General features: G+C 47.3%; 1 protein-coding gene across 1 annotated transcript in view; it reads right to left on the reverse strand.

Annotated features, from left to right (window-relative positions):
• Positions 1-14,780, reverse strand: part of LOC134342212 (NACHT, LRR and PYD domains-containing protein 3-like) — a 35,424-nt gene extending 20,644 nt beyond the window's left edge. The window contains exons 1-5 of the mRNA XM_063040184.1: positions 14,598-14,780; positions 5,770-5,862; positions 4,775-4,941; positions 3,686-3,857; positions 3,536-3,586 (exon numbers count right to left, since the gene is read on the reverse strand). Of these exons, the coding sequence (XP_062896254.1) occupies positions 3,536-3,586; positions 3,686-3,857; positions 4,775-4,941; positions 5,770-5,862; positions 14,598-14,646 (532 nt within the window). The 5' untranslated portion in view covers positions 14,647-14,780. The remainder of the gene's footprint in view (positions 1-3,535; positions 3,587-3,685; positions 3,858-4,774; positions 4,942-5,769; positions 5,863-14,597) is intronic.
• Between the last annotated feature and the right edge of the window lie 466 nt (positions 14,781-15,246).

Raw genomic sequence — 15,246 nt, forward strand, 5'->3', positions numbered from 1 at the left:
GGGTGTGTAGGGTCTGACAGTGTGTCAGGATTCTGTCAGGGGTGTGTAGGATCTCACAATGTGTCAGGGCCCTGTTTGGGGTGTGTGGGGTCTCACTGTGTGTCAGGACCCTGTATGGGGTAGGTTGGGACTCACAGTCTGTCAGGACCTGTCAGGGATAAGTGGGGACGCACAGTGTGTCAAGATCCTGTCAGGGGTGTGTTGAGTCTCACTGAGTGTCAGGGCCCTGTCAGGGGTGTGTGGGAGCTCACAGTTTGTCAGTACCACATCAGGGGTCTGTTTAGTCTCAAGGAGCATCAGGAATCTGCCAGGTGTGTGTGGGGTCATGCAGTGTGTCAGGATCCTGTCATGGGTGTGTGGGGTTTCACAGTGTGTAAAGTATCTGTCAGGGGTGTATGGGGACTCGCAGTGTGTCAGAACCCTGTCAGTGAGCTGTGGCGTCTCACAGTTTGTCAGGACCCTGTCAGGGATTTGTGTGGATCTCACAGTGTGTCAGGACCTGTCAGGGGTATGTGGGGTCTCACATTTTGTCCGAACACTGCCAGGGCTGTGTGGGGTCTCACAGTGTGTCAGGACCCTTCCAGAGGTGTGTGGCGTCTCACTGTGTGTCCGGACCCTGTCAGGGGTGTGTGGGGTCTCAGTGTGTCAGGGGTGTGTTTCGTCTCACAGTGTGTCAGGACCCTGTCAGGGCTGTGCAGGTCTCACCGTGTGTCAGGACCCTGTCAGTGGTCTGTGGGGTCTCCCCGTGCATCAGGACCCCGCCAGGTGTGTGTGGGGTCTCACAGTGTGTCCGGACCCTGTCAGGGATGTGTGGGGTCTCACAGTTTGTCACGACACTCTCAGGTGTGTGTTGGGTCTCAAAGTGTGTCAGTACCTTGTCAGGAGTGTGTGGGGTCTCACAGTGTGTCAGGAACCTGTCAGTTGTGTGTGGGGTCTCACAGTGTGTCACGACACTCTCAGGTATGTGTTGGGTCTCAAAGTGTGTCAGTACCTTGTCAGGGGTGTCTGGGGTCTCACAGTGTGTCAGGACACAGTCATTCATGTGTGGCATCTCTGAGTGTGTCAGGACCCTGCCAGGGGTGTGTGGGGTCTCACAGTGTGTCAGGACCCTGCCAGGGGTGTGTGGGGTCTCGCAGTGTGTCAGTACGCTGTCAGTGTTGTGTGGCGTCTCACAGTTTGTGAGGACACTGTCAGGGATTTTTGGGATCTCACTGTCTATCAGGATCTGTCAAGTGTGTGTGGGGTCTCACAGTGTGTCAGGACCTTGTCAGGGGTGTGTGGGGTCTCACAGTGTGTCAAGACCCTGCCAGGGGTGTGGGGAGTCTCACACTGTGTCAGGGTCCTGTTAGGGGTGTGTGGGGTCTCACACTGTGTTAGGATCTTGTCAGTGGTTTGTGGGGTCTCACAGTGTGTCAGGACCCCAACTGGGTTGTGTGCGATCTCACAGTGTGTCACGGTCCTGTCCGGGGTGTTTGGGGTCTCACAGTGTGTCAGCACCCTGTCAGGGGGATTTGGGGTCTCACAGAGTGTTAGACTCTCTCAAGTGTCTGTGAGGTTTCACAGTGTGTCGGGACTCTGTCAGGTGTGTGTTGGGTCTCAAAGTGTGTCAGGACCCTGTCAGGGGTGTGTAAGATCCCATAGTGTGTCAGGAGCCTGTCACTGGTGTATTTGGTCTCACAGGGTGTCAGTTCCCTGTCAGTGGTCTGTAGGATCTCACCGTGTGTCAGGACCCTGCCAGGTGTGTGTGTGGTTTCACAGTGTGTCAGGACCTTGTCAGTGGTGTGTGGGGTCTCGCAGTGTGTCAGGACCCTGTCAGGGGTGTGTGGAATGTCACAGCGTGTCAGGACCATGTTAGGGGTGTGTGGGATCCCACAGTGTGTCAGGAGCCTGTCCGTGGTGTACTTGGTCTCACAGGGTGTCAGTACCCTGTCAGTGGTCTAGGGTCTCACCGTGTGTCAGGACCCTGCCAGGTGTGTGTGGGGTTTCACAGTGTGTCAGGACCTTGTCAGTGGTGTGTGTTATCTCATACTGTGTCAGGACCCTGTCAGGGGTGTGTGGTCTCCCCATTCAATGTATTCTGTGAAAATATGAAGAGCAGGAAAACATTGATTGTTGAAAAATATACTTTAGATAATGTTGCAGTTGTAGAAATAATGTTCTTCAATAATCAGGGAGAGAATCTGTTTCATGTTCAGAAATAAATGTGGGAATTTCATTGCCGTGACTGTTCCCTCCGCAAACAGCGTGAAGAACGGTGAAGAACAGGTTTGCAGGGAAATTGTAGAGAGTTACTAAAGCCTTCGTGCAGGGAAAGGTGGGGTTTTGATTGTCTGAATGTGGACTGGAAAAGCATTAACACAGCTGACAGCAAGGTGATGAGTTTGAAACCTTTCTCTGGTACCATTTAAAAATTAACATCTTTGGAACTTGTTCTTGGAAATGAGACAGGCTGCATGAGGGTTGTGGCCAAGATTCTTTATGTTTCTGTTCAAGGGCTCTGAGTAATCAGTTAAAACATGGGCTACTGTAAGATTAATAATTTTTACGATATCTGTCTTTCCTTCGCTCTCTCCACTGTTAAATGTGGCATTGTGTGATCTAACTCAGTCTGTGATGATGAAGCCTGACAATCTCTTGAGCCCATGCACTGCCCCGGGCTCCATATTTACAGACACAATGTGCTTACGGATGTAGTGAGTTTCTTATCCAGACGGTCGCAATTTAATTAATTGCAATATTATTTATAGATATTTTCAGTCTTTTCCACATTTCTTGCCGCGATCGCACAACCCTCGGTTTCTCTGCCCTAATTCCCATCTCTCACCCTTCCACAGTGTCCATCACACGACACAGACACACATGAATTTCAGCTTCTGTGGACTGAGCTGAGGATTTTGTCCCCCAATCTCACCCTCACTGACACTGTCTCCTGATGGAATTCCCAGGATTATTGAGTGGGAAATTAAACTGGATAACTGTAGCAGTGTTTGCACTAAGGGAGTGCAGATGTGAACAGAGTGGGGTTCATATGCTGCTTTGGTGTTGAACAGGGCGGTTTGGGTGTTACCTGATTTTCTCATTAAATTGTCATTGTAACTCTGTGTCGAGAATTTCAATGGTCTCCCGGTTCTAAAAATGATGACCTGTAGGATCTGAGGGAGTTTAGAAAAGTGATTTAGGATGAGGGCTGTTCCGGGGGTTGGGTGGTTGTAGGGAAATGATTTCACCTTTCGGAGTAAGACATTTCCCATAGTTTCGCTCCTCAGATTGCCCTCTTCTCCATTCTGACCCCGGTGGAGGGATCTGCAGTTGCAGGACCCAGAAAGGTGTGATCCCTTTCAGCAAACTCACCAACTCTCTGAGTTGTTACTCATGCTGTCCTGTGAAAACTCTCCTCCAGCAAACATTTTTCCATGTGTCTCACTGTGCGCTGTGTCACAGTGGAACATTTACCTGATCAAATCCCCGTGGCTCAACAACGACATGACCCTACACAACATCAGCCAGTGATGGTAACAGCGGTTTCTTCACTTACCTTTCAGCCCTCTGGGAATCTCCGGGACGGGTCGCTGGACCGGAACACAACCTGTCCGGATTTAAACAATTTGACACATTTCAATTCCTCAGATTACAAGTATGTAATGTTTGAATCCAAAAATTAAATTAATCTCTGATATTATCTCACCATGTTCCTGAATTTCTTTCAGTATTTTGTCCAACTTTGGGATACAATTCCGCATTTTCACAAAGGTTTCCCACATCACCCTCCGGGCGCAGGAGCCTTTCTCCATCACCAGGCTCAGGAGGAGTTTAGAACTGTCCGCCCGCTCTCCCTTATCAGCGAGATCAGAGATTTTCTGTGAAGAGTAACAGTGAACATATTGGGGACTGACAGATTCACACAGAGAATGAGAAGTAAATGATGTGCTCTGTAACGGGATCACACTGAGCAGTCACCCGGACGGGTGCTGATCCTGTCTGGACATGGACTGTACATTCTGAGTGCAGAGCACACGGAGGGACATTCACCGTGAACCTGGTCCACCAGTCAATGAGATCCTGGCTGGTCTGTGACCGCTTCATTGACGTGGCTCCAAATCGATAAATAATTCCTCACCAGATTTAACGATGGAAACAGAAATCAGAAAAATAGTATCGCAGATAAAAAGAGAACAGGAGAGTTTTTATAACAGTGAGCAGTTGCAGAGAAGATGCAGAAAAGGATGATGTGATTCATCTGCTCAGTCCGCCAGTGTCCAACATAACAACGGACTACCGGCTGACATCTAATTCCTTTCCTTTGCCTTTTCCAGTGGATGTTTATTCAGTGATTACACATTACAACATGGCAGTATTCCCCGATTCACACTGTTTGCAGTTACAGATTGTAACACAATCATCTCCACCCGGAACAGAACACACTCCAGCTCCTGTGGCACCCACTGATGATGTCCTGGTTCTCACTGACATCCTGTTGTCACGCTGCACGGTCTTCCCAAACCGAAACCTCCCATCATATTTCCATTTAATACTGTGAGCTCACACAACTGTTACCTGCTCAACTCACTCCGAACACTGAGCAGCCACCCACCAGTCCGCGGGGTCTTTTCACCCCTTTCTATCACTCGTTCAGATTCACATCTTTGAGATTGTATGTACAGTATTTATTCCCCAGTTTTTATTTTATCTAATTTAATACCCGATGAGTCAGAGTTCCGACACCCATCAGTCCTGTGATGTGTGAAAATTCAAACCCATTCTCCCTCCCGCTCACCCGATGTTCCTCTCCACTGAACTGATTCTCGGCCGTTAACGCCAGGCTCACTCCGTGCACTCCTCCTTCCATCGCCTGCTCCAGCCTGTCCCGGTAGAAATCCGTCAGCTGCAGCAGCTGGGAATCATTCCAGCTTGCCAGGAGCTCGGTGATCACTGAGATCGGACCTGTGAAGGAAAATGGTGAAGATTAAAGATATTACCGACCCCATGTTCAGAGGCAACTTTCTCTCTGGAACCTAAAGATGGTTCGCTGGGTCACTAAACAGTCCGAGACAGATGTTTCAATGTTTTAATGTCTCTGGGAATATACCACTGTCTTTGGAAAGGACTCAGCTTATTCCTGAGAATATAATAACCATCAGCAACTCTCTCCTGGTACTGCCCATCACCACCGCTTTGCTCTGGGTCACTGTCTGCCTGCCTGGTCAAACCCTTCCTCAGCAAATCTCTGGGATATCTCACACAATGCTGGAGGTGCTCAGCAGGTCAGGCAGCATCTATGGAGGAGAATAAACAATCAACGTTTAGGGCCAAGGCCCTTCATTAGACTGGAAATGAAGGAATAGAAATTCCTAGATATTGCCACATTACTTTCTATTCCTTGTGGTCCTGATCTGAAACATTAACTGTTAATTCCTCTCCATGGATTTCCCTCGGGATCTCATCTTATCATGGATGCTGCCTGACCTGCTGAGTTCCACCAGTACTTTGTGTGTCTTTGTGTTGCTCAAAACTTTCAGCATCTGCACAATGTCTTGTGCTCTGGAATACCTCACTGTTTGAATGTGCATCACAGTCTGCTTAGAGGAGCAGAAAAGCAGACAGTGATTGTGCTCCTTCCACGTGTGACTGTGTTCCCCAGAGATGTTAACTCTCTGTGACTCATCTCTCTGCTCAGATTTTCACAAATATTTTGTGAATTGTTGATATTGAATTAAACTCAGACACAGAGTCAAGGAAATATTTAAAAAATAAAGTAACTCGCTAGCATACCCGTGTCCTTTCCTGATCTTGACATCACTGGAACTTTTCCCCTGCCCACTCCTTGAGCCATTTTGAGGACAGTTGTGGTCAGATTTTGATGCTCTGTAACAAACAAAGTTAACAGTAGGGTCAGACATTAATTGGCGTGTTTTGTTTTTAAACAGAGGCAAACACTTCCAAACATCTTGGGCCCGTCCACTGAAGCCTCCACCTGCACCCATCCACCCACGGTCATACAATGTCCATTTCCACTCTCTCCATGGATTGTACACTGGGCCAGGATTCTCCAGGGTATCTACTTGCTATATTGCAGGCAAATCCCTTTCAGGAACCAATCTTGTGTCCCGGACCGGGAGTGATGTGTCAATGGAATGGCAGGGCAGATTGAGTAGACAGCGCCCACTGCTTTGGTCTTCCTACCACTGGTGACGTTGTGGTGAATAATGGACAACTGTTACAGCAGTGTGGGCTGAAACATTTCTGCTGATGATGAGACTTCTAATCCTCGCGTCACTGGATTATACAGAGTTCTCAGTCACACCTGATTCTCACCGTCTCATTTCAGTTTAACATCGCCCAGCATTGACACCGATGGCAATATATGATTTGAGTCTACAGAGAAACACTGACATGCTGAACAATAAAGTCTCACCCATAGCATCACGACATCTTGTCCTGAACCTCTATAGTTTTTTTTTTCTGGCAGGACCTCATTATTAGCACGAAAACTCAGTCAAGATTTCTTTGAGCATATCACCTGGTTATTACCAGATAGTTAGTTACATGGCACCTTGTTAAACACAATGTCGACACGCCATACATCCAACAATAGCCAGTTAGGGAAAATAGTTAATATAAATAAAATAAAATGCTGGAATTATTCAACAAGACAGAGAGTATGTTAATATTTCAGGTGGAAGACCCTATATCGGAGCTGAGCCTGTGTGTAGGAGCCATGTACCTGTTCTCTATCTGCATTGTATTCTGTGTTGTGTATTTATGATGCTTTTTTTATGGTAACTAGTCGCATCAGTGGGGGTGTGGTAAACGCTAAGGGAATCAGTTACATATTTGTGCTTTGTTCCATGCAATACACAGCTGGGGACTGACAGATGTCATATCTTTTGTTATTATCCTCTCAAATACGATGAACTTACACTTGGGTAAACTTCAGTTTCATCGATTCATGATTGTATGTTTGCTGATTGTTAATGAAGGATCAGATACATATCACTGATTTTTGCAACAATCATTATTGGTGTTGAGGGCATGTCATGCAAGTATAACAAATCTGTGGTGGTGTCGCCAGCAATGGCAAATTAGCTTGGTTAAATTCTACCGTTACGTTCTCAACAGATCTTTCTCAACCTGCCGATCATTTAAATATTCTGAGATACTCAGTATTTTGCTTCAGTATTCACCAGTGAAAGGGACCTTGGCAATTGTGGGGATGACTTACAGCGAACTGAAATGCATGAGTGTATGGACTTTAAGAAAGTGCCCGTGCTGGATCTTTTTAGAGGTATTAAGTTAGATAAGTCGCCGGGACTGAATGAGATATACGTCATTGTACTGTAGTAGGAGTAGAGGGAGGAAATTGCTAAGCCTCTGATGATGATCTTCACATCATCAGTTAGGTGGGGAGAAGTACCAGAGGATTGGAAGGTTGCAAATGTTGCTCTCTTGTTCAGGAAAGGGAATAGAGATAACTCAGGAAATTATAGACTAGTGAGTCTTACTTCAGTGGTGGGCATGTTTTGGAGAAGATCCTGAGAGGCAGGGTTTATGAGCATTTGTAGAGACAATCTGATTAGGGATAGTCAACGTGGCCTTGCTGAGGGCAGGTCATGCCTTATGATCCCGATTGAATTCTTTGAGGACGTAACAAAGCACATTGATGAAGGTAGAGCAGTGGAAGTACTGTATATGGATTTCAGTTAGAGGTTAGCTAAGGTTCCCCATGGAAAGCTCATACAGAAAATAATGAGGTATGGGATCCAAGGAGACATTGCTTTGTGGATCCAGAATTGGCAAGCCCACAGAAGGCAAAGGGCAGTTGTAGATGGTTCGTATTCTGCATGGATAATGGTGACTGATAGTGTTCCTTTGGGATCTATTCTGGGACCTCTTCTATTTGTGATTTTTACAAATGACCTGTATGAGGAAGTTGAAGGATGGGTTAGTAAGTTTGCTGATGACACAGAAGTTGGGAGTGTTGCAGATCATCTGCAGTGTTGTCAGATGCTATAGTGCAACATCGATAGGATGCAGAACTGGGCACAGAAGTGGCAGATGGAGTTCAATACTGATAAGTGTGAAATGTTTCATTTCAGTAGGTCAAATTTGAAGACAGAATATAATATTAATAGTAAGACTCTTGGCAATGTGGAGGATCAGTGAGATCTTGAGGTCTGTGTTGATAGAACACGCAAAGCCGCTGCACACGTTGACAGTGTTGTTAAGAAAGCATATGGTGTGTTGGCATTCATCAACCATGGGATTGAGTTCAAGAGCGTGAGGTAATGTTACAGCTATATGAGAGACCTTGATTAGACTCCACTTGGGAGAACTGTGTTCAGTTCTGGTCACCTCACTACAGGAAACAATATGGATGCTATAGAGAGAGTGAAGAGGAGATTTACAAGGATGTTGTCTGGATTGGGGAGCATGCCTGATGAGAATAGGTTGAGTGAACTCAGCCTTTTCTCCTTGAAGTGATGGAGGATGAGAGGTGACCTCACAGAGGTGTACAAGATGAGAGGCATTGGTTGTGCCTATAGCCAGAGGCTTTTTCCCAGGGTTGAAATGTCTAACAAGTGGGAACATAGTATTAAGGCAGCGGTCCCCAACTATAGGGCCACAAAACGTGCTACCCGGCCATGAGGAAACGATATGATTTGGCGATATGGGTCAGCTACACCTTTCCTCATTCCCTGTCACGCCCACTGTTGAGCTTGAATGCACGCGAGGTCATTACGCATGTGAGGTCATTACCCACGTGTCATCCATGTCAGCATGGGAAGGAGATCAACTCCTCGAACTTGCAAATGATGGCGGGCTAAAAAGTTATGTTTGACATAACATCTCTGCTGGCATTCTGGATCAAAGTCAAGGTTAAGTATCCAGAGATAGCCATGAAAGCACTGAAAATGTTGCTTCCATTTCCAACATATCTCTGCAATGAATGTAACGAAAACTAAATCGCGGAATAGACTGGACAGAAGGAACCCCCTTCGAGTATTGCTGTCAATGGGACCATCTTGTTGCAGGGAAACAAGCCCAGGGCTCCCACTGATTCAGCGATATTGGTGTGTTGCAATGATTTTATATGTTCATACAGGGAAAATATGTGCTGTGTGTTTAACATCCAAATGTTACTTAGAATGTTATGATGCAATTGACTTATAATTGACTTATCACTATATTTATGCAAGGAAAATATGTGCTGTGTGTTTAATATTAAATTTGTTAGATAAACCCTTTTAGAAACGAAATTGAGTGTATTAGCCACATCACATATATTCCGGTTGCATTAACACACCCCGCACCCCCCCCCCCGAACAGAATCACCAAAAACAATTTGGAGGAAAAAAAAAATCGGCACGTACACGCAAGCGCACTGGTGCCCACGCAAGGTTTCATGGTTATGGTAGTCCTGGTAGTCTTTCTTGGGGGAAACACAACATATTTGATGGCTACTCTTGTCCGTTGGCAACCCTACCCCACCCCCCGCCACCGGTCGGCTGGTCCGCAGTGCAAAAAAAGGTTGGGGACCCCTGTATTAAGGTGCTTGGAAGTAGTTACAAGGAGGATGTCAGGGGTATGTTTTTCACACAGAGAGAGTGGTGAGTGCGTGGAATGCACTGGCAGTGACGGTGGTAGAGGCGGATACAACGGGGTCTTTTAAGAGACTGTTAGATAGGTACATGGAGCTTATAAAAATAAAGGGCTATGCTGCAGGGAAATTCTCGTCATTTTCTGTAACAGGTTACATGGTCGGCACAACATTGTGTGCAGAAGGGCCTGTAACGTTCTGTAGATTTCTATGTTCTGCGTTCTTTACATTTTACCTACCAAGGTGCCAAGATGATCATCACTAATCAAATCTCACCGAGTTTTCTCAGGTCCTGTTGAATTTGTTGCCAAGTGAGCAAGTACGGTAGGGTACAGGTACAGAGAAACACTGACGTGTAGCAACATCACAGGCAAGTACATTCAGATAACACACAGAACAGCAATTATACAATTCTGTGTCACGAACAATAATAAAATACAGTCTGCCAGTGTTTGCCCACCAGAGTGGTGAATATCTCTGCTCGCCAGCACTGTGGGCTCAGACATTTCCATAGACGAGCCCCTCATGTCCCTTCCCCACTGTCAATGGACTCCTTCCCCCATCCTGCTTCTTGATCCCCCACTGGGACAAACAACCTCTCAGACTCCATCCTATCCAACCCCTCACACCATATTTGTCCTCTCAGTTAATTCCCTCTCCCTCTTCCTTCTGCTGGGATCCCTCCCTCCCTGGAGAGCCAGCATCAAGCTGATGGGCCGAGCAGTCTCCTTCTACCTCTTAGCGATACATCAGACTCTGGCTGCAGGAGGCACCTCACAAACACCCCCATCGGAGGGAAATGGAAATAATCCAGAAAGTGGGACATTTCCTTTGAGGTTTGTTCCACTTTGATGTGGAGCTCGGAGCGGAGCAGAGCAGGAGCAGGAGACAGGATTAGCGGGAGCAATGTCCGCTCGGTTGGTTCGCCTCCGCTATTGGGTGTAACCAGTGATTGACATCGCTTCTCACCAATGCGAAGAGTGTACCTCCTCTGTTGACAGTGGGCTGGGGTGGGTGGGTCAGGTAATCGTAACCTTAGCCGGTAAAGTTCAACCGTCTCAGCGGCAGTAAGTGCACACGTGACGTTAGACCCCGGTCTGGGGAACCCACACTGACATAAGGCATGTGGGGGCACAGAGTGATGCCAGATCCCGGAGTGGGGAAACCACAACTGACATCAGGGTGCACAGTGACGTCACATGTGGGTGAGAACTTGTTTTCAAAAGCTGTTCAATGGACGTTTTTAATGATTTCAGAGGGACAATGAAAGAAACTTATCAGGTTTCATCACTGAATCCAGTGTTGTGTGAGGCAAAGTCCCCGGCTATGTGCCCGGCTTTGCCGAGTTGTTAATGGAGTGGGCAGTGTGGCCTTTTTCTTGAGTTGGGTCACAAAACCCCTAATGTTTCAAGGGAGGACTTTCCAGGGTGATTTGGTCTGGGGTGGGTCAGTCAGTGCAGTATCCTAATGTTTACAAATTTCATAAACAATGGTTTTACTGATGTAAACCAGAATTGGCAACAGTGTAAACACAGACTCGTATCAGCTAACAGAAAACCTCTCATCCCTGCAGTCTTTGTCTCCAGACAAACTAACACTCTGACACTGTGGACCACAGATACACCTTCCTCTAAGTCAGTGTATCATTCAAACAGCTGATCGCTGAGAAGAACGATATTTGTTGGTCATTGAAGTTTGCCTAGATTTGGTTGGATGGAATTGATGTGGAGTTCAGGGATGTCACATTGAAAGGACAGGTCAGCCAAACTCTCTCTATTGTCCATCCGACCTCCGGAGGTGGCACAGGGACCTCCTGCAAAGTGCAACACAGTGGCGACTCCAGCTGATGCCAGTGATTCTCCTGCTCAGGCGGCGGTGAGGAAGGGGCTATTCACGGGTTTGCATAAATTGAGCGTCGGCTGCAGTGGAAGTGGGCCAGGACTGAGCCGGACTCGAGGCCAGTGCCTAGTGATGTTCCCCATGGTTACATCTATTGTTTCTTGTCATCTATATCAATAACCTAGTTGTCATCTATATCTAGTTGTCATCTATTGTTACTTGTCATCTATATCAACACAGTGCCGACTCCAGCTGATGCCAGTGATTCTCCTGTTCAGGCAGCAGTGAGGAAGGGGCTGGTCCTGGATTTGTGTAAATCAGGCTTTAGTTACAATAGAAAAAGGCTGGGACTGAGCCGGATGGCTAGAGAGTCCAGGATGTCTGGTCTTGCAGCTCTGGTTTTAGTTTTGTGCCCGAGCCAAGACTGTGGGATCAGTTAGTTGTGGTTCCCCAGGCTGGGAGGGAGGCTGTGGGTGATGTGGATCAGTCTATATGTGTGGGTGTGGGGTAAATGGTGGAAACGGTGTGGGGCCATTGGCAGGGTGGGGGGAGGTTGGGGATGTGGGGCCATTGGCGGGGTGGAGGGAGGTTGGGGGAGGATGGGTCCCAGGACAAATTATGTTGTAAACAAGGGAGGAGTTGGTCCTTTGAATTGAACAGGATATGTGACCTTTCAGGAAGCAACAGTTCTCGTTTCACATTAATTACTGACTAATCTTCCTGTTAACATTGTGTTTGTGACAGAGCCACAGAGCCTGGGAACAGCTGAATGCCAGGAAGCAGAGGGTGACGGTGAGAGCTGTTCCTTGGACTCGAGGCCAGTGCCTAGTGATGTTCCCCAGGGTTACACCTACTGTTACTTGTCATCTATATCAATCATTTGGTTGGGAATGTATAGGGTATAGATAGTAAGCTTGAACAAGGAACATAGAAATCTACAGCATATTACAGGCCCTTCAGCCACAATGTTCTGCCGACCATGTAACCTACTCTAGAAACTATCTAGGATTACCCAACCGCATAACACTATTTTTCTAAGCTCCATGTACCTATCTAAGAGTCTCTTAAAATACCCTATTGTATCTGCCTCCACTACCGTCACCAATAATGCATTCCACACCCACCACTCTGTGTGGAAAAACTCCCCTGACGTCCCCCCTCTACCAGCTTCCAAGCACCTTAAAACTATGCCCCCTCATGTCAGTCATTTCAGCCCTGGGAAAAAGCCTTTTGCTATCCACATGATCAATGCACCTCTTATACACCTCTATCAGGTCCCCTCTCATTCTCTGTCACTCCAAGGAGAAAAAGCCAAGCAAGTTTGCAGCAAGTAAGCTCAAAGAATTACTTTTTTTTGGAAAGATATTAAGTATTAACTCTCCCCTTTGTTTCCACCTCCCAACTCAGAAGTGACCAAAAGCTACTTCACAAGATCCAAGACCTTGAAATGCGCAAACACTGAGGGAATGTGAGTGACTTCAAAGAGCTGGGATACTGACAGCACTCCTCAGATTACAATCATTGCTTCCAAATGAACTCCAGCAACAAACACCTGATTCCAGACCAGAAATATTCACTCAACACCTCATAAGCCCAAGCAGCTCGATCCCTGGGTCCATTTTACCTTGGTCAAAGTCTGTGATAGGGTCACACAGCTGAATGTGCCACTTACCGACCCCAGAATCCTCGCACATCATCCCCACATCAGGGATTTCCCCACAACCAATGTCCAGCAACCCGGGACTTCTGATTCATTGTGGAAGAAGGAACATTCTGCCCCATCTACAGAAGTACTGACCTGATCAAATCCCAAAAAATGACAGTTCCATATGCCTAGAGTCTATATCCCAGGATAACAGGCCGTGCACCAATTTTCGCAGGACTCCCTTGTTTCCAGTAACATGCTGCAGTGTCTTGGCCATTCAGAGTTCAAAAACTAACACTCCTGCATCAACCTGTGGCTGAATGGGAACCTGATAATCCTCTGACTGGACCAGACATTGGGATGGAAAACCTGTACGTAGGTCACCAGCAGGCATGGATACGTTTCACATTGTCTCCAGCAGTTAAACTGAACACATTTTATCATTACTGTATTGCTAAATGAGATTTTGCCCAGCACAATAAGCCATCACCTTTCCTGCAAGCTTTACATTTCAAATTGAAATTAAATGCTGGAAACTCAGTACATCAGATTGGATCTGTGGAAGACCCAGTATCAGAACTGACGTTGCCCGATCCGCTGAAAATTTCCAGCATTTTCTCTTTCTACAGTATATTGACTGACTGCAAGATGCTTGTGACGGCCTGAATAAAGTTACACAAATGTAAGTCCCACATTAATTAGCTTCCTCTTCATTTCATCACAGGGTTAATACAGTCGATACAGTCAATGCTCACAACATCCTCCCCACCCCACTATCAGTGTGTTACATCTGCTCCCGAGGCCACTAACTCTCAATGATGGGAAGTGACCAGAGAGCGATAAAAATGTGTACCACTCCCTGCTGATCCCATGGGCTGTTTCGGGCCTCTCCAAAAATGACCAAAACAGGAAATAATAGACTCAACTTTAAATGTGGAGAGTCTCCGTCTGACAAAGATTAACACAGCAGCCATTTGGTAACTTTGAAACTAAAACTGTGGTGACTGTCTTTATCCTTCCTCATTCTACATTAAATAAATCCTCTGGTAATTCCAGGTACCAAACACTGATTTCAGAAATAACTCAGTGAGGCAAAGTACTTCACAATGAAGGCAATGGTAGAAGAGATATTGTTGATATGTAATCATTGGTGGGATACAGGCTGGACAGTGATTGAACAAGATGGGCAGGGATTGAGCAGATAGAGCCAGGTGGGAGAAGGGATCAAGGACGATCACTGATGGTCCTCCAGCAATACACAGATACTGAATTAACAGTACATACTACTATGAACTAAAATGACAAAGATAGAACAACAGGAACTTTGGCATTGACCCTTCTCCCCTGACCAATTTTTATCAACACACCATGGAAAGTACCCCAAGGTTCGGGGTGAAGGTCTCACAACCCGGACCGACCCCGGCAGGTTCTGTCCAGGAAGCGGGGTGAGACCGCGAGTTCGGGGAAGCAAACGGGACTCACTGCCCAGCATCGGTCGGGACCGGACTCAGTACTCACCGCATGGATCTTGTCGGACTCGCTCGGCAGATAATGATCCGTCCCCCATCCCCGGCTCCCCGCCCGAGGGGGCGAGGACCCTGACCCTCCCCTGATCCCGATCCCGATCCCGATCCGGATCCCGCGGACGATCCGCCGCTCCGGACCCGCTTCGACAAAGACGGGGGAAAAGAAATCACAGCCGATCCCGGGACTCTGAGCATGCGCAATCTGCTTATTGCGTCATCAGAGCGGGGCGCGGGGCCTCTGAGACAAACCCGCAGATGCTGCCGATCTGCGTTAAAACGGGATCACGTGATGATGGAGGGTCTCCCACGTGACCCGGTGACGTCTCCTCGCCCCTCACACGCTGCCCGACCCATCGGTCGCATTTCACACTTTATTTCACATTTACAGCTCTCCCATCTCAGACGCAAGTTTCTGCCCGATCCGCATCTCCTCGATCATTGAATTAATTTCCACCATCTGCAGCCCCGTGTTGCCCCAAACACTCACCTCCCACCCCCGTCACTATTTCCACCTTCCCACCTCCCCCTCACCTGAATCCACCTCTCACTCCCCAGCTCTTGCCCCATCCCCACCCCTCACCTCTTTTCTCTGACTATTTCCCGTCCACTCCCAGTCCAGAGGGAGGGTCTCGGCCCGAAAT

Source organism: Mobula hypostoma, unplaced genomic scaffold (assembly GCF_963921235.1).
Source record: "Mobula hypostoma unplaced genomic scaffold, sMobHyp1.1 scaffold_88, whole genome shotgun sequence".
In the NCBI taxonomy this organism is placed as follows: Eukaryota; Metazoa; Chordata; class Chondrichthyes; order Myliobatiformes; family Myliobatidae; genus Mobula; species Mobula hypostoma.